At 44.3% G+C, this 18,627-nt stretch overlaps 2 protein-coding genes across 3 annotated transcripts in view; one reads left to right on the top strand and one right to left on the bottom strand.

The window, feature by feature from the left end:
• LOC148143355 (uncharacterized) overlaps positions 1 to 18,627 on the top strand; it is a 352,041-nt gene that overhangs the window by 71,377 nt on the left and 262,037 nt on the right. The window lies entirely within an intron of this gene.
• Positions 4,441 to 14,637, bottom strand: LOC148143357 (uncharacterized). The gene is made up of 2 exons (XM_087974141.1): positions 14,445 to 14,637; positions 4,441 to 5,447 (listed from the first exon to the last, which is right to left on the bottom strand). The coding sequence occupies exon 2, from the start codon at positions 5,125 to 5,127 to the stop codon at positions 4,441 to 4,443; it is 687 nt and encodes a 228-aa protein (XP_087830267.1). The 5' UTR covers positions 5,128 to 5,447; positions 14,445 to 14,637.

Here is an 18,627-nt window from a genome sequence, read left to right on the forward strand (position 1 = left end):
TCCCCCACCCTGGGGCATAGATGTTACCCATTTCCCCTATCCGTGCCACTCATGATTTGATAAATCTCGACAAGTTCACCCTCTGCTTCTGACGGCCCAAGGGCAACATCCCCATCCTTTTCAGTCTCATTTTATACCACAAACCCTCCAACCCTGGCGACATCCTTATCAATCTATTGGAGTTTCACGATATCTTCCTATCCTATAGGAGGGAGACCAGAATAAATGCAACATTCCAAAGGTGGCCTAACCAATGTCCTGTACAGCTGCAACTTGACCTTCCAACTCCTATACCCAATGCACTCAGTGGGTCAAATGGCCTCTTTCTGCACTGCAGATGTTTTATGATTTTAATTGATATAATATGTAGATTTATATTAAATATAAATTGCTTCATATGGTGTAAGTCTGATATTCACTGTTGTATAAGCTGCATGGCTATGATCTTTTACCTAATATAGTAATGGAATTACATGCTGTATTTCTTGTCATCAATTTTATTTAATAGGTGAGCAGGAAGTCATTCAGCAACTTTACTGGCTTTATTTTATCAAGCAGTGGAGTTTAATTTAGATAAATGTGAGTTGCTGCATTTTGGGAAAGCAAATCTTAGCAGGACTTATGCACTTAATGGTAAAGTCCCAGAGAGTGTTGCTGAACAAAGACACCTTGGAGTGCAGGTTCATAGCTCCTTGACAGTGGAGTCACAGATAGATAGGATAGTGAAGACGGCGTTTGGTATGTTTTCCTTTATTGGTCAGAGTACAGGAGTTGGGAGGTCATGTTGCTGCTATACAGGACGTTGGTTAGGCCACTGTTGAAACATTGCGTGCAGTTCTGGTCTCTTTCCTATCGGAAAGGTGTTGTGAAACTTGAAAGGATTCAGAAAAGATTTACAAGGATGTTGCCAGGGTTGGAGGATTTGAGCTATAGGAAGAGGTTGAATAAGCTGGGGCTGTTTTCCCTGGAGCGTCGGAGGCTGAGGGGTGACATTATAGAGGTTTATAAAATCATGAGGGGCACGGATAGGATGAACAGACAAAGTCTTTTCCCTGGGGTCGGGGAGTCCAGAACTAGAGGGCATAGGTTTAGGGTGAGAGGGGAAATATGTAAAAGGAACCTAAGAGGCAACTTTTTCACTCCAGTACATGTATGGAATGAGCTGCCAGAGGAACTGGTGGGAGCTGGTACAATTGCAACATTTAAAAGGCATCTGGATGGGTATATGAATAGGAAGGGTTTGGAGGGATATGGGCCGGGAGCTGGCAAGTGGGACTAGATTGGGTTGGGATATCTGGTCGGCATGGACAGGTTGGACTGAAGGGTCTGTTTCTGTGCTGTAACCTGTATGACTCTATGATGTTTCATTTTCATATCCTTATTCAGTTTCATTTCCAAGTCATTGTAACCAAATGAAGTTTTCCTCAATACACACTTAAGGCTATCTGGCTGCCTGATGTGTCCTGGATAATATGTGATCAACAGGCATCTGGTAATCTACAGGAGTTGTCATTTTTTTTAGATTACTTAGTGTGGAAACAGGCCCTTCAGCCCAACAAGTCCACACCGACCCACCAAAGCGCAACCCACCCAGGCCTATTCTCCTACATTTACCCCTACACCTAACACTACAGGCAATTTAGCATAGCCAATTCACCTAACCTGCACATTTTTGGACTGTGGGAGGAAACCGGAGCACCTGGAGGAAACCCACACAGACATGGGGAGAATGTCCAAACTCCACACAGTCAGTTGCCTAAGGCGGGAATTGAACCCGGGTCTCTGGCGCTGTGAGGTAGCAGTGCTAACCACCATGCCGCCCACATTATATTTATTTCACTGTACTGACAGTGATCACTTATTTTGTGAATTTCGTTGCAGGAAGACATGAGGAAAGAACCAAATGTTACATCAACCTCTGATGGAGCCACTTGATTTATTGGGAAAGGAAATCAAGGAAATCGTACCAAACATCATCTTCACTATCCTATCTACCTGCAACTCTGAAGGAATTATGAATCTGTACTCCAAAGTCTCTTTGTTCAGCAACACTCCCTAGGACCTTACCATTAAGTGTATAAGTCCTGATCTGATTGGTTTTTCAAAAATGCAGCACTTCGCATTCATCTGAATTAAACTCCATCTGCCACTCCACAGCCCATTGGCCCATCTCATCGAGATCCTGTTTTAATCAGAAGTAAACTTCTTCGCTGTCCACTATACCTCCAATTTTGGTGTCCTCTGCAAACTTACTCCACCTATGTTCATAGCCAAATCACTTATATAAATGATGAAAAGTAATGGACCCAGCACCGATCCTCGTGGCACACACTGGTCATAGGCCTCCTGTCTGAAAAGCACCCCTCCACCACTGTCTTCTACCTTTGAGCTAGAACTGAAAAAAATAATTCTGAGGTCAAAATGCCTTCCCTCGTTGTGGTTCTGTTCGCCGAGCTGGGAATTTGTGTTGCAGCCGTTTCGTCCCCTGTCTACGTGACATCCTCAGTGCTTGGGAGCCTCCTGTGGAGTGCTTCTGTGATCTTTCCTCCGGCATTTATAGTGGTTTGTATTTTCCGCTTCCGGTTGTCAGTTCCAGCTGTCCGCTGCAGTGGACAGATACAAATCACTATAAATGCCGGAGGAAACATCATAGAAGCGCTTCACAGGAGGCTCTCAAGCACTGAGGATGTCACCTGGATAGGGGACGAAACGTCTGCAACACAACTTCCCAGCTCGGCGAACAGAACCACAACAACGAGCACCCGAGCTACAAATCTTCTCCCAAACTTTGAATGCCTCTCCTCTTCTTCTCCTGCTCACAGTATGCTGGCTGTAGCCAGCCAGCTGAGAGTCAGTCCTCAACGGAGGAGATTCCAATCTCCTGGTATTTTTTTTTTACTGAGGTAACTAAATCTCTTGGTTAAACTTTTTTTTAAAATCCGCTCACATTTTTTTCCCCAGCACCCATGTGTGTGCGGAGGTGTGAGATAGCAGATACATTCAATTTTGCTCAAAGCGCACAATCTGCAGGCAGTCAATCCATTTTTTATTTGGAAGTAGAACCAGTCTGACTCAACATTAGGAAACAGGCAGGCTCTAACCTCACACCTTAAATACATTGTCTGAGCTGAAATGTCACCTTCAAATTACATCGAGAACGTTCCTTATAAGTAGTTCTGGGATTTACATATTAATGAACTGAAACCTGCAACCCATTCTAAAAGCTGAAAGACTTGACAGCAATCTAGATTTGTTCAATTCAGTTGTATGACACAGAATTTGTCCCAAAAAATTACAATGTCTTGTGATCCTGCTCCACAGCTACCTGATGAAGGAGCAGCACTTCGAAAGCTCGTCCTTCCAAATAATACCAGGTTATGTTCCAATACGTTTGTCTGATTTTTACCTTTGTTTCTCGTGAACACAGCCCACACTTTCTGCTGCAGGCAGTAACCTTTACAATGCTGATGAAATGATGCAGTACCTGCAGAGATGAAAAACTTAACAGTTTTAATTTTAATTCTGTCTTATGATCCTGCTCCACAGCTACCCGATGAAGGAGCGGTGCTCCAAAAGCCGGTACTTCCAAATAAACCTGTTGAACTATAACCTGGTGTTGTGAGACTTTTAATCTTTGTTTCTAGTGAATACAGCCCACATCTCCCACTGCTGCCAGTAACCCTTACAATGCTGATGAAACAATGAACCCGAACTCCTGAAAAATTTATAATTTCTCACAATTCTGCCACTCGTTCACTTCTGATCCAGGACATTGGAAACTTAGTGCTGGAGGTTGAAAGAAATGAGTAGCTTTAAAACAAAAACTTGTTGAATCTCTCAGCTTTCAATGAGAGTCTGAGTCTGACGGTGAATTCTGGTAACCTTTATTGCAACCCTGCTTCATTACAGTTTCAATTTTTCCCAGAAAAAAGGTGCACGAAAAGTAGCGTTTTTTAAAAAAACAGTTCAAGGTCAAAGCGCACACACTCCCCATCCCCCACTTTCTTTACTATTGGTCAGCACCAAATTATCCCTTTGTAACTGGATCCTTGGAACAGCCTTCACCTGGAGGAAGTATTGCCTCACTCAGCAGTTTCAGCCTACACTCTGTATACAAGTTAGTTTCTCCAGCTCATTTGCAGGAGGGAGGTGCAATCATGAGTCAACCACACTGCTGTGGGTCTGGAGTCACGGGTAGGACAGACCGGGTAAAGGATGCAACTGGGATGACAGTGAATCCTTTCCTGCAAAGGTAGCTTCATTCTCTAAAAAGGACTTGAGTGAATAAGATGGGAGTTTTCTTCCCCTGAAAATGGTTTCATCATTTGATTCTGAACTCCAGATTTCAATTGCGCCATCTACCATGGTGGGATTCAAACCTGGGAGACCCCAGAACTGGGTTGATTGTCTAGTCGAAAATGGTACTTATCCGTCACTCCTTCAATTTCTCTGTGATGGCACGTGAACTCGATGTCTCTGGAGGTAGGAGGAGCAGGTGAAGCCCTTCCTGCACTTGGAGCAGGTGAATGGCCTCTCCCCAGTATGGATCCGCTGGTGGGTCAGCAGGTTGGAAGAATTGGTAAATCCCTTCCCACACTCAGGGCAGGTGAATGGCCTCTCCCCTGTGTGGACCCGCTTATGCTGCCGCAAATTGCTCAAATGATTGAATCCTTTCCCACACACAGAGCAGGTGAATGGTCTTTCCCCTGTGTGGATCCGCTGGTGGTTCAGCAGGCTGGAAGAATCAATGAATCCCTTCCCACACTCTCGGCAGGTGAACGGCCTCTCCCCCGTGTGGAGCCGTTCATGCTTCCTCAAGTTGCTCACACGACGGAAAGCCTTCCCGCACTCTGAGCAACCGAACGGCCTCTCCCCAGTGTGGACCCGCTGGTGGGTCAGCAGTGCAGATGAATGCGTGAACCCCTGCCCGCACACCAAGCACGTGAACGGCTTCTCTCCCGTGTGGACCCACTGGTGCGCCCGCAGGTTGGAAGAATTTGCGAATCCCTTCCCACACACTGAGCAGATGAACGGCTTCTCCCCGGTGTGAACGCGTCTGTGAATTTCCAGCACTGAGGGGGAAGGGAATCCTTTCCCACAGTCCCCACATTTCCACGGCTTCCCCATGGGGAGAGTGTTCCTTGTGTCACTCTGGGTTTGAAATTACAAACAGAACGGGTACACAGTCTGTCCCCACCGTGAGGGGTGTGATTTTGATTCCCCCAAGCTGAGGAAATGGTTTGAAGCACTTTTTCACAGTCAGCACACTGAATCTCCCTCACTTAGTTTTCTTCCTGCCACACTCGTGTCCAAAACCTCTCAAGCAGACCAAAGCAAACATTTCCTCTCAACTTGAATGGCTGCTGATATTCAAGTCCCAATGAATCAATGAGCTCTGCCAGAAGTTGATGTATCAATTGCTTTCAAATTTCTTTCCCCATGTCTTCCTGCAAAAATAAACTCACAAAATAAGTGATCACGGTCAGTACAGTTAAGTAAAGATACATTGATGGCAATTCCTGTAGATTGCCAGGTGCCTGCTGATCACATTATCCAGGTCACAGAAACCTGAAAACCCTCATGCAGCCAGATAGCCTTAAGTGTGTATGGAGGAAAACTTCATTTAGGGGACAATGACCTGGAACAAGCTGCCTACAAAGGTGCTGGATCAAGATATGAAAATAAACTGTCAAGACTGCTTGCAAAAAGAAAGCCAGGAAAGTTGCTGAATGAGTAAGGTGGGGGATAGGTCCCAGGGAAATAGTGAGGAAAGAGATTAACCCGAGATTCGTACAGTTGGGAAAGGGAGTGAATCAAACAGTCAGGGCAGGAAGGAATAATGCAGAGAACAACGAAGGACTGAAGTTATACTGCATTTACATCAAAGCAAGAGACCTAACAGGGAAGGCAGATGAAATCAGGGTTCATGGTCAGAAACATGGGACTGGGACATCATAGCAATTACAGAAATGTGGCTCAGGGATGGACAGCTCAATGTTCCAGGATACAAATGCCATAGGAAAGATACAGGGGGGACAAGAGAGGTGGGGAGTGGTGTTTTGATAAGGGATAGTATTACAGCTGTACTTAGGGAGGATATTCCTGGGAATACATCCAGGGGAATTATTTGGGTGGAATTGAGAAATAAGAAAGGGATGATCACCTTATTGGGATTGTAATATAAACCTCTAATAATCAGCAAGAAATTGAGATACAAATTTGTAAGGAGATTTCAGTTATCTGTAAGAATAATAGGATGGTTATGGTAGGGGATTTTAACTTTCCAAACATTGACTAGGACTGCTAGCGTTCAGGGTTTAGATCAAGAGGAATTTGTTAAGCGTGGACAAAACAATTTTCTGAGGCAGTATGTGAATGTTCCTACTAGAGAAGTTGCAAAACCTGACCTACTTTTAGGAAATAAGGCAGGGAAGGTGACTGAGGTGTCAGTGCTGGACCACTTTGGGAAAGGGACAGACCGGATCTAAAAGTTGAAGTTCTAAATTGGAGGAAGGCTAATTTTGATGGTATTAGGCAAAAACTTTCAAACGTTGATTGGGAGGCAGATGTTCACGGGTAAAGGGATGGCTGAAAAATGGGAAGCCTTCAGATATGAGATAATAAGAGTCCAGAGACAGTATGTTCCTGTTAGGGTGAAAGAAAAGGCTGGTAGGTGCAGGGAATGCTGGATGACTAGAGAAATTGAGGAGCTGGCTAACAACAAGAAGGAAGCATATGACAAGTATGGACAGAACAAATCGAATGACTCCTTAGAAGAGTATAAAGGTGGTAGGAGTATGCTTAAGAGTGAAATCAGGAGGCAAAAAGGGACATGAGATAGTTTTGGCAAATAGGGTTAAGGAGAATTAGAAGGGTTTTTATAAATTAAGGACAAAAGGGTAATTGGGAGAGAATAGGGCCCCTCAAAGATCAACAAGGCAGCCGATGTGTGGAGCTGGAGTAGATGAGGGAAATACTAAATGAATATTTTGCATCAGTGTTTACTGTGAAGGAGGACATGGAAGATATAGAATGTGGGGACATAGATGGTGACGTCTTGAAAAATGTCCACATTACAGAGGAGGTAGAGCTGGATGTCTTGAAACACATAAAAGTGGATAAATCCTCAGAAGCTAGGCAAGTGACTCTTGGGCTCCTTGCTGAGATATTTGTATCATCGATAGTCACAGGTGAGGTGTCGGAAGACTGGAGTGGCTAACGTGGTGCCACTATTTAAGAACGGTGGTAAGGAAAAGCCAGGGAACTATAGACCAGCGAGCCGGACATCAGTGATAGGCAAGTTGTTGGAGGGAATCCTGAGAAACAGGATTTACATGTATTTGGAAAGGCAAGGACTAATTAGGGATAGTCAGCATGGCTTTGTGCTTGGTAAATCAATCAAACAAAGTTCCTCATGGAAGACTCATTAGCAAGGTAAGATCTTATGAAATACAGGGAGAACTAGTCAACCGGATACTGAACTGGCTTGAAGGTAAAAGAAAGAGGATGGTGGTGGAGAGTTCCTTTTCAATCTGGAGCCTGTGACCAGTGGTGCCACAACGATCGATGCTGAATCCACGACTTTTTGTCATTTATATAAATGATTTGGGTGTGAACATAGCAGGTATAGTTAATAAGTTTGCAGATGACACCAAAATTGGAGATTCAGTGGACAGCGAAGAAGGTTGCCTCTTATTAAAATAGGATCTTGGGCTGAGGAGTGGCAGATGGAGTTTAATTCAGATAAATGCGAGGTGCTGCATTTTGGAAATGCAAATCAGATCAGGACTTATTCAACCTCAATGTCATGGAGATGTACAGCATGGAAACAGACCCTTTACCGCACTTAGGTGGTAGTGTGGGGGTTAAATTAAAATAAAAGAGAAAAAAAAAATGGAAACAGACCCTTCGGTCCAACTTGCCCATGCTGACCAGATATCCAAAATTTATCTAGCTGCATTTACCAGCCCATCTCTCTCTTGACCTTTCCTATTCAAACACCCATCCAGAGGCCTTGTAAATGTTGTCATTGTACCAGCCTCCACCACTTCCTCTGACAGCTCATTCAATACATGCACCACCCTCCACATGGAACTTTACATCGTTCCACTCTCATTCTCAACCTCTTGCCTCTACGTCTGGACTCCCCTACGCCAGGAAAGAGACCTTGTCTATTTACCCTATCCATGCCTCTCATGAATTTACAGTAAGATCACCCCTCAGCCTCCAACACTCCAGGGAAAACAGCCCAATCTATTCAGCCGCTCCCTGTAGCTCAAACCCTCCAACCCTGGAAACTTCCTTGTAAAGCTTTTCTGAACCTTTTCATCCTTGCTACTCAAATACTAATTTTACACAGAGGGTGGTTCATGTGTGGAATGAACTTCCTGAGAAAGTGGTGGATGCCGGTAGAATTAAAAGACATTTGTTTCAGTACATGAATAGGAAAGGTTTAGAGGGATACAGTCCAAGAGCAGGCAGGAGAGACTGATTTAATGTGGGATTATGGTTGGAATGGACTGGTTGGACTGAAGGTCTGTTTCCATGCTGTATGACTCTATGGCAGGCTTTCAGTTCTTGAAAGTGGAGTCACAGGTAGACAGGTCAGTGAAGGTGGTGTTTGGTACACTTCACAGGACATTGGTTAGGCCACTTTTGTAGTATTGCATGCAATTCTGGTACCAGTGATCCCACCCTGACATGCCATGCACTAGAGATAATGACTAAAATTGACTGGGTCACAGAATAAAATCATAAAACCCCTGCAGTGCACAAAAAGGCTATTTGGTCCATTGAATGCATCGGGTCTAGGAATTGGGAGGTCATGATGCAGCTGTACAGGACATTGGTTAGGCTACTTTTGGAATATTGCATTTGATTCTGGTCTCCCTGCTACAGGGTAGGAAGGATGTTGTGAAACTTGGAAGGATGTTGTGAAACTTGGAAGGATGTTGTGAAACTTGAAAGGATGCAGGACAGATTGATAAGGATGTCGCCAAGGTTGGAGGGCTTGTGGTATAAAGAGAGGCTGTTTCCTTGGTGCATCAGAGGCCGAGGGATAACCTTGTCAATGTTTATAAAATCATGAGGGGCATGAATAGAATAAATAGGGAAGCATACTTCCCCAGGGTGGGGGTGTCCAAAACCAGAGGTCATAGGTTTAGGGTGGGAGGGGAAAGATTTAAAAGTGACCTAAGGGTCAATGTTTTCACACAGAGGGTGGTGCGTTTATGCACTGAGCTGCCAGAGGAAGTGGTCAGTACAATTACATTTAAAAGGCATCCAGATGGGTATGTGAATAGGAAGGGTTTGGAGGGATAAAGGCCAAATGCTGGCAAATGGACCTAAATTTACATAGGATACCTTGTCTGCAAGGATGTGTTGGATCGCAGTCTATTTCCGTGCTGTATGTCTCTATGTCTATTTGACTACAGATGCTTTATTTCTGTTGATGCAAATATTTTTATCAATCATGCCTGGGTGGTAATACTTAGAGTCATAGAGATGTACAGCATGGAAACAGACCCTTCGGTCCAATCTGTCCATGCCGACTAGACATCCCAACACAATCTAGTCCCACCTGCCAGCACCTGGCATAGATGTAAGGGAGCGAGAATTCCTCAATTAGGGCACTATAAGAACCCTGGGAGACACCGATTTCTGGTTTACGACCTAACGAGCAAACATTAAGTACAAGCACCTATTTATTCTCAATTTGGTTTCATTTTTCTTGTTTTATTCCCTGCTACGATGATTCTCTCTGTCTGGATGGTTGACAGGCTGGGAGATTGTGAGTTGGGCCTTGATTGACTGAATGTTTTATTGTTCCGGAAGGTGTAAAAGGTGGGGGGGGAGGGGGGGGGGGGGGTCAAGGCTTCCTGCAGAGCTGAGAACAGACTGACATTTTACTCTGTGGAAACAGGGAGATCAACAGACGGCAGAGAAATCAGGACCTGAAATCTGAACTGACACCAGACTACCCTGTGATCAGTGCTTTGATTGGCAGTGCCTCTACCTTTACCTAGTTTCTCATTTGACTAGAATGCCACGTACCCCTTCAATATTCAGGATCCAATCCTTGGCACCCTGAAGCCATGTCTCTGTAAGGAGTCTCAGATCAGAATCATTCTGTTCGATGTGTGCAGTCTATTCATTCACTTTTGTTATGATGCAGCACACCTTCAGACACACAGTCTCCAGTTACAATTTTTGTGATCTTTAGAATCCAGCTTTGATTGCTGGGACATTTACTCTCCTCGTCCCTTTCTATCATACTCTGATGTTCATTTTCACATCACAACATTGTTCACCTGCCTTGATTTGGACTGGCCATGCTAAATTGCCCAGGGATGTGCAGGTTAGCTGGGTTAGCCATGGGAAATGCAGGGTTATAGTTTCATAGTAATTGAAGCAGGAGTAGGCCATTCGGCCTGTCAAGCCTGCTGTGTCATTCATTAAGATCATAACTGATCTATCCATTGTCTCAGCTCCTCCTACCTGCATTATCCCAACTACCCTTCATTCCCCACCATGCAAATACTTACTCAACTGTGTCTTGAACATTCTTAGTGAAGCTGTCTCCACAGGTTCCATAGGCAGAGAATTTCATGGAGTCACTACTTTCCGGGAAAAGGAGTTCCTCCTCATCTGTGTCTTAAACCGATTCCCTCTAATCTCGAGGCCATGACCTCTAGTCCTAATCTCACCCACCAGCAGAAATTACTGGATTGGTTGGTGGTGGTGATGGTGGGGTGGGGGCGGGATGAGGGGGAAGCATTTCGGAGGGACCAACGTGGACTTGAGGGGCTGAACAGCCTACTTCCACACTGTAGGACTTCTATGATTTACCGCACTTATTTTTGCCTTGGATCACAGCTCCCAGAACCTCCCAGCTTCTGCAAATTAAAAGACAAGTCCCATTCTGCCCTCTCGTATGTCTATTATTTAACTGCTTTATCATTTCTAGTGAATATCGCCCACACCTCTCACTGCTGCCAGTAATGATTAGATTAGATTACTTACAATGTGGAAACAGGCCCTTCGGCCCAACAAGTCCACACCAACCCTCCAAAGAGCAATACAATGCTGATGAAACAATGCAATACCTGCAGTACTGAAACCCGTAAGGCTTCTAACGATACCAGTTACTGATTCACCGCTCCTTCTGATGCACAGCATTGGAAATACAATGTTGAAGGCTGAATGAAATGAGCAGTTTAACTCAAAAATCCACCTAACCCTTCACTAGGCTCCCCGCTCAGCCCACTTTACTTACTGCTGGTAAACCTTAAACCACTTCATCCCCACAGTGCAATGAATTCCCACTTTCCACCGAAATCCTAGACGTACCCATGTACTCAGTTGCTTTCTCACAATTGAAAGATTTCATTGTAACTTCTTCTGCTTCCAGTAAAGGCAAAACATTTTTGAAAGCTGCTCTCAAAGTTCAGTCTTCACAATCACACTTCTGCTTTCACGGAAGATGATTAGAGTCATACAGCACAGAAACTGAGCCCTCAGTCCAACTCATCCATGCCGGCCAGATATCCTAAATTAATCTAGTCCCATTTGCCAGCATTTGGCCCGTATCCCTCTAAACCCTTCTTATTCATGTACCCATCCAGATGCCTTTTAAATGTTGTAATTGTAGCAGCGTCCACCACTTCCTCTGGCAGCTCATTCCAAACATGCACTACCCTCTGTGTGAAAAAGTTGCCCCTCAGGTCCATTTTAAATCTTTCCCCTCTCAAATGAAACCTATGCCTTCCAGTTTTGGATTCGCCTGCCATGGGGAAAAGATTTTGGCTATTCACCCTATCCATACCCCTTATAAAATTCTGTAAGGTCACCCCTCAGCCTCCGATGCTGCAGAGAAATTATCCCTGGTCTATTCAGCATCTCCCTATAGCTCTAACCCTCCAGCTCTGCCAACATCCTTGTAAATTTTTCCTGAACTCTTTCAAGTTTCACAACATTGTTCCATAGGAGGGGGCCCAGAACTGCACACACTATTCCAAAAGTGGCCTAACCAATGTCCTGTGCAGCCATGACAATGACCTCCCACCTCCTATATTCAATGCTCTGGCCAGTAAAGGAGAGCGTACCAAATGCTTTCTTCACTATCCTGTCTCCCTGCAATTCCACTTTCAAGGAACTAGAACCTGCAAGGTCTCTTTGTTTAGCAACATTCCCCATTAACTGTGTAAGTCCTGCCCTGATTTGCCTTACAAAATGCAACACCTCATATTTATCTAAATTAAACTCATTCTACCACTCCTTGGCCCATCAGCCCATCCTATCAATTCTAATTTATATTGAACTTTCTTTCCTCTCTCAGCCCCGAAAAGCTGAAAAATCTCCATCCAACACACACTCCCTCCATTCTGACTTTGCTGAACGTAATTCCTGCTGTACCTCAACCTGAAGGGTCTGGTTCATGCTGATCAACAGGCCCACACTCGGGAGGGGGGGCAGGGGGTGGAATCTAGTTGAAACGGACAGAACACTGAATGGCCTGGACAGAATGCACATGGGGAAAATGGTTCCATTGGTAGGAGAGACTAGCACCTGAGGGCACAGCATTAGAATAAAAGGAAAACCTTTTAGAACAAAGATAAAGAGAAATCGTTTCAGCCAGAGAGTGGTGAACATGTGGAAGTGACTGCTACAGAAGGCTGTGGACGCTAGTCACTGAGTATATTTAAGACGGAGGTAGATAGGTTCTTGAGTATCAAGGGGGAAATCGAGGGTTACGGGGAGGAAGTGGGAGAATGGGATTGAGAAACTTACCAGCCATGATTTAATGGCAGAGCAGCCCCAATGGGCTGAGACACCTAATTTATTCTCCTGTGTTTTATGGTCTCTTGCTTTTCTGGACACAGAGAAAGAATTGGGAGCAGGAACAGACTGTTTAGCCTGTCGAGCCTGCACCAACATAAGTGGATATGAAGATACCTACATCTAGGTGGATAGGCTGGAAATATTTCCACTGGAGCAGAGGAGGTTGAGAGGTGACCTTATCGAGGATTATAAAATCATGAGGGGTATAGATAAGGTAAATGGCAGATATCTTTTCCCTTGGTGGGGGTTCAAGATTAGGCAGCAAATTTGAAGGTGAGCGGAGAAAGATTTTAAAAAGGCATAACGGGCACTGATTTTTAAAAACACAAAGTGGTTTGTGTGTGAAATGCATGTCCAGACGAAGGGGTGGACACAGGTACAGTTAGAACATTTAAAAGACATTAGGATAAGTACATGAATGATGAAGTTGAATTCAGATAAATGCGAGGTGCTACATTTTGGAAAAACAAATCAGTGCAGACTTATACACTTTATGGTGAGGTCCTGGGGAATGTTGCTGAACAAAGAAACCTTGGAGTGCAGTTCATAGTTCCTTGAAGGTAAAGTCGCAGATAGATAGGATAGTGAAGGCAGTATTTGGTATGCTGTCCTTTATTGGTTAGAGCATTGAGTAATGGAGTTGGGAGGTGATGTTGCATCTGTACAGGACATTGGTAAGGCCACATTTGAAATATTGCATGCAACTCTGGTCTTCTTGCCATCAGAAGGATGTTGTGAAACTTGAAAGGGTTCAGAAAAGATTCACCGGGATGTTACCAGGTTTGATAGATTTGAGCTCTTGGGTGAGGCTAAACAGGCTAAGGGTGTTTTCCTTGGAGTGTCAGAGGCTGAGGGGTGACCTTACAGAAGGGCATGGATAGGGCAAATAGACAATGTCTTCTCTGTGAGGTGGGGAGTCCAGAACTAAAAGTTTAGGGTGAAGGGGAAAGACATAATAGGGACCGAAGGGGAGCTTTTTCACAGGAGAGTAGTGCGTGTATGGAATGACCAGCCAGAGGAAGTGGTGGAGGCTGGTATAATTACAGCATTTAAAAGGTGTCTGGATTGGTCTATAAATAGGAAGGGTTTAAAGGGATATTGACCAAGTGCTGGCAAATAGGACGAGATTATGATAATTGATCATCATGGACTAGTTGGACTGAAGGGTCTGTTTCTGTAACCAATCTATACTGGTCTTAAAACCATTTTTTTGCCTTCCCCCATAACCATCCACTTCTTTGTTGTTCAAAAATCAGATGAACTCAGCCTTGGACGTATTCAATGTCGCCCTAACTGCAGGAAGGCATCCCCACCTCTCAGCTCAATTCCTCCTCCTAATACACCACTTGCCTTGCTTGCTGCATCTGTCTGACAACTGGCACTGACTGGTGTAGAATGACATCTACATCTGTACATCTACACATCATTTCTGATAAAAGGTTCCTGCATTTACCCTGTGTTTTTCAATTGAGACACAGAACTGAACTAACTTTCCCAGAATCTGTCCCCTCCCTGGATTCACTCCATTTCGCTTCAATGTCTGCAAGTCAACAGCTGAACCCCGGAATGGAAAATGGGGTGAGAAAAGAGAACACTGTACTCACAGATGTTAGACAGAGGAAGAAAGTTGCAGTCTGGGCTGAAGCTCAATCTTAATTCAGAGAGAGGAGCAGCACCAACCTCAGAAGCACATGGTCCTACTTCCGCATCCAGTCTATAGGTTTGCTGTGATTGGCAGGAGGCCCAGTCCCCATCCGGTCCTCCAGAGCGTCCCATTGGTTCACCAAAACAAGATCGTGGGGCGTTTCCCCGTGTCGCATGACCAACACGCGAAGTTGCTGACATCGAGTAGCATGGGCAGTATGGAGATGCTGGTTATTACTGACAGATTTTCAAAGTTAAAAACCACACAATGCCAAGTTATAGTCCAACCGTTTATTTATTGATTTCCAATTTATTTGGAATCACTAGCTTTCGAAGCGCTGCTTCTTCATCGGGTGGTTGTGGAGCAGAATCATAATACACAGACTCTTTAGCAACAGGATTGCAGAGTCATGGAATGTAATATTAAACAAATTTAGCTTACCTCTATCATCTTTTAGAATGACCATGTTACTTTCGATTCCTTCGTATGTAAATCCCAAAACTTTTTAAAAGTTATGTTCTCAAGATAGGTTTTAACAATAGGTGTCATCTCAATCAGATAATGCATTGAAGGTGTTAAGTTAAAGTCTGTCTGTGTCCCAATGTTACGTCAGACTGATTCTATTTCTATCGAGACGCATGTGTCCAAAAATGAGACAGATACTAAGGAGTGGTGAGTGTGATGGTGGGATGAAACTTGTTAATATCAGTGTCATTAGTTCAGTGACTCCTCGCCATGGGTCCAGAGGAAGAAAGATCATCAATATATCTGGTGTATAGTGTTGGTTGGAGGACCTGTGCAGGAAAGAAAGACATAAGACTATGGGGTGAATTTGCATTTGCAGAATTATATTTGTAGATACATTCTATTTTGCTCAAAAAGTGCACAATCTGCAGGCAATCACTCCATGTAATATTTTATAACTTCCTACTTTGGAAATAGAACCAGTCTGGCTCAAGACAGGCTCAAACCTTACACCTTTCATGCATTGTCTGAGCTGAGATGTCACCTCTTTTTATAAAACCTTCAGTTATCTCGAGACTGTGACTTAAAAAAAGTGCTGGGATTTATATGTTAATGAACTGAAATCTGAAACTTATTCTAAAGATGAAACACTTCAAAGCAATCTAGGTTTGTTCAATATATCATTCAATGTCCTTTAGCTACAAATACTGTGTCTTATGATCCTGCTTCACAGCTACCCAATGAAGGAGCAGCACTCCAAAAGCTAGTACTTCCAAATAAACCTGTTGGACTATAACTTGGTATTGTGTGATTTTTAACTTTGTTTCTAATGAAAACAGCCCACACCTCCCACTGGTGCCAGTAAACTTTACAATGCTGAGGAAATGATGAACCTGCAGTCCTGAAAAATGAACAATTTCGAATAATACGAGCTACACATTGACTGCTCCTTCTAATATATGGCATAAGAAACCTCGCACTGGAGTTTGAAAGAAACGAGCAGCTTTCAAAGAAAAACCTGTTGGATCTCATAGCCTTCCATGTCTGAGTCCTTCGGTAAGTTCAGGTAACCTTTATTGTGGCAAAAGTGAGGATTGCAGATGCTAGAGATCAGAGTTTGGATTAGAGTGGTGCTAGAAAAGCACAGCAAGTCAGGCAGCATCTGAGGAGCATGAAAATCGACATTTTGGGCAAAAGCCCTTCATCAGGAATCAGATTCCTGATGATTGGCTTTTGCCTGGAACGTCGATTTTCCTGCTCCTCAGATGCTGCCTAACTTTTATTGTGACCCACTTAGTTACAGCTTCAGATCTCCCCAGCAAAAAGGCATAGAAAGAGTAGCTTATTTGCATTTTTAACAGCTCAAGGTCAAAGCGTACACACTCCCCTGCACCCCACGTTCTTCACTGTTGGTCAGCTGAGTTGTCCCTTTGTAATTGGATCCTTGGAACAGCCTTAACCTGGAGGTAGTATTGCTTCACTCAGCAATTGCAACCCATACCCTGTATCCAAGTAAGATTCTCCCTGCTCATTTGCCGAGGGGCTTTCAAGCATCAACCACACTGCTGTGGATCTGGAGTCACGTGTAGACCAGACCAAGTAAAGGATGCAGCTGGGACGACTGAGTGAATCCTTTCCAACAACAGCAGTTTCCTTCCCTAAAACATGAGTGAATCAGATAGGGATGTTTTTCTCATCATGAGGTCCTAAAATCCAGATTTCTGACTGAATTCCAATTCCACCATCTGCTATTCAAACCCGGGAGTCCCCAGAACTGGGTTATTAGTCCAGTCGATAATGGCACTCGGCTGAAGCTCCTTCAATCCCCCTGCAATGGCACGTGAACTCACTGATGTCTCTGCAGGTGGGAGGAGCGGGTGAAACTCTTCCCGCATGGAGAGCAAGTGAATGGCCTCTCCCCGGTTTGAACCTGCTGGTGGGCCAGCAGTGTAGATGATGGAGTGAACTCCCTCCCGCACATGGAGCACTTGAACGGCTTCTCTTCCACATGAACCCGCTGGTGCTTCTACAGATGGCCCATCTCACTAAATCCCTGTCCGCATACGGAGCGGGTGAACAGCCTTTCCCCTTTCCTCCATGTGGATGCGTCTGTCGGTTTCCAGCATCGATAGGAAAGGGAATCTTCCCCCACAGTACCAACATTTCCACATGGGGGGAAGCTTTCCTTGTGTCACTCTGTGTTTCAAATTACAAACAGAAAGGGTACACAGTCTCTCCCCACCGTGAGTGGTAAGATTTTGATCCTCCAAGCTGAGTAAATGGTATGAAGCACTTTCCACAGTCAGCGCACTGGATCTCCCTCACTCGGGTGTCTCACTTGGATTTTCCCAAAGTCCCAACATTTCCATGGTTTCCCCATGAGGGGAGCATTCTTTGTGTCGCGCTGGGTTTGAAATTCAAAACAGAATGGATACATAGTCTCTCCCCACTGTGAGGGGTGAGATTTTGATCCCCCAAGCTGAGTAAATTGTTTGAGCATTTTTCACAGACAGCGGATTGAATCTCCCTCACTCGGGTGTCTCAATATTATTCCTGCCATACCAGTGTTCAAAATCTCTCACATAGACAAAAGCAAACATTTCTTCTTGAATTGAATGGCTGCTGATATTCAAGCCCCAATGATTCAAGTGGCTCTGTCAGAAGATGATGTATCATTTGTTTTCAGATTTCTTTCTGCATGTCTTCCTCCAAAAACAAATCACAAATTGAGTGATCACTGTCAGTACTGTTAAATGAACACAACATTGGTGGCAATTCCTATATATTGCCAGATGAGTGCTGACCATATATTATGCAGGACGCAGAAAACCCTCATGCAACAAGATAGCCTTCAGTATGTTTGGAGGAAAACTTAATTTAGATCGCAATAACCTGGAACAAGCTGTCGACAAAGGTGCTGGAAATGGAGCTGAATCACGAATATGATAATGAAATGTCAAGACTGCTTGGGAAAAGAAAGCCAGTGAAGTTACTGAATGACTTCCTGCTGTCATCGTAAATACAAAAGAGACAAGCAATATAGAATGTAACTCTATTACTGCATTAGAAGGTGAAAAATCATAGCCACAAAGTTTTTATAACAGCCAATAATATCAGATATACACCATATGAAGCAACAGATGTCTACATTTGAAATCAATGTGCCAATCCCTTAAATACTGCTCAGTTCCATGAGAAACTACCCTTATAATTTTGAACATGAGGAAAGAAGTAACCTTTTCCAGGGTACAAACTCTATACGTGCCAAACCGAGGGAATACACAAGGAAAATGTCTTTGAGAGGGACAGAGAGCATCTGAGCACCTTTGGAGAGCCTGCTCCCTCCATGGAGTCACTCCAGTTGCTACAAGTGAACAGTCTCCACCCAACACAACCCCCCCACCCACGCCTCTCTCTCTCCTCCTCCCAGGATGAGGAATAGAAAGGGGAAACATTGCTATGCTCCCAGATGTTGCCCAGAGGGAGGGAGTTTCACTCTGAAATTGACAGGGCTACCTCCACGTTGAGACGTCCACAATGGGGGAGGGAGGGGAGGACACTTTGCAAACTCCTTTCGCTCTCCTCCACGTCAATGCAGTTTGAGTTCAAGCAAAGCACAGGGTTTAATTTTAGCTTTGCACTCTCAGAAAACTCCCACCTCTGTGAATCCAACACTT

The sequence above is a fragment of the Chiloscyllium plagiosum genome, unplaced genomic scaffold (genome assembly GCF_037043375.1).
Source record: "Chiloscyllium plagiosum isolate Xiang-an unplaced genomic scaffold, Cpla_swu_hap1 HiC_scaffold_27, whole genome shotgun sequence".
Lineage (NCBI taxonomy): Eukaryota > Metazoa > Chordata > Chondrichthyes > Orectolobiformes > Hemiscylliidae > Chiloscyllium > Chiloscyllium plagiosum.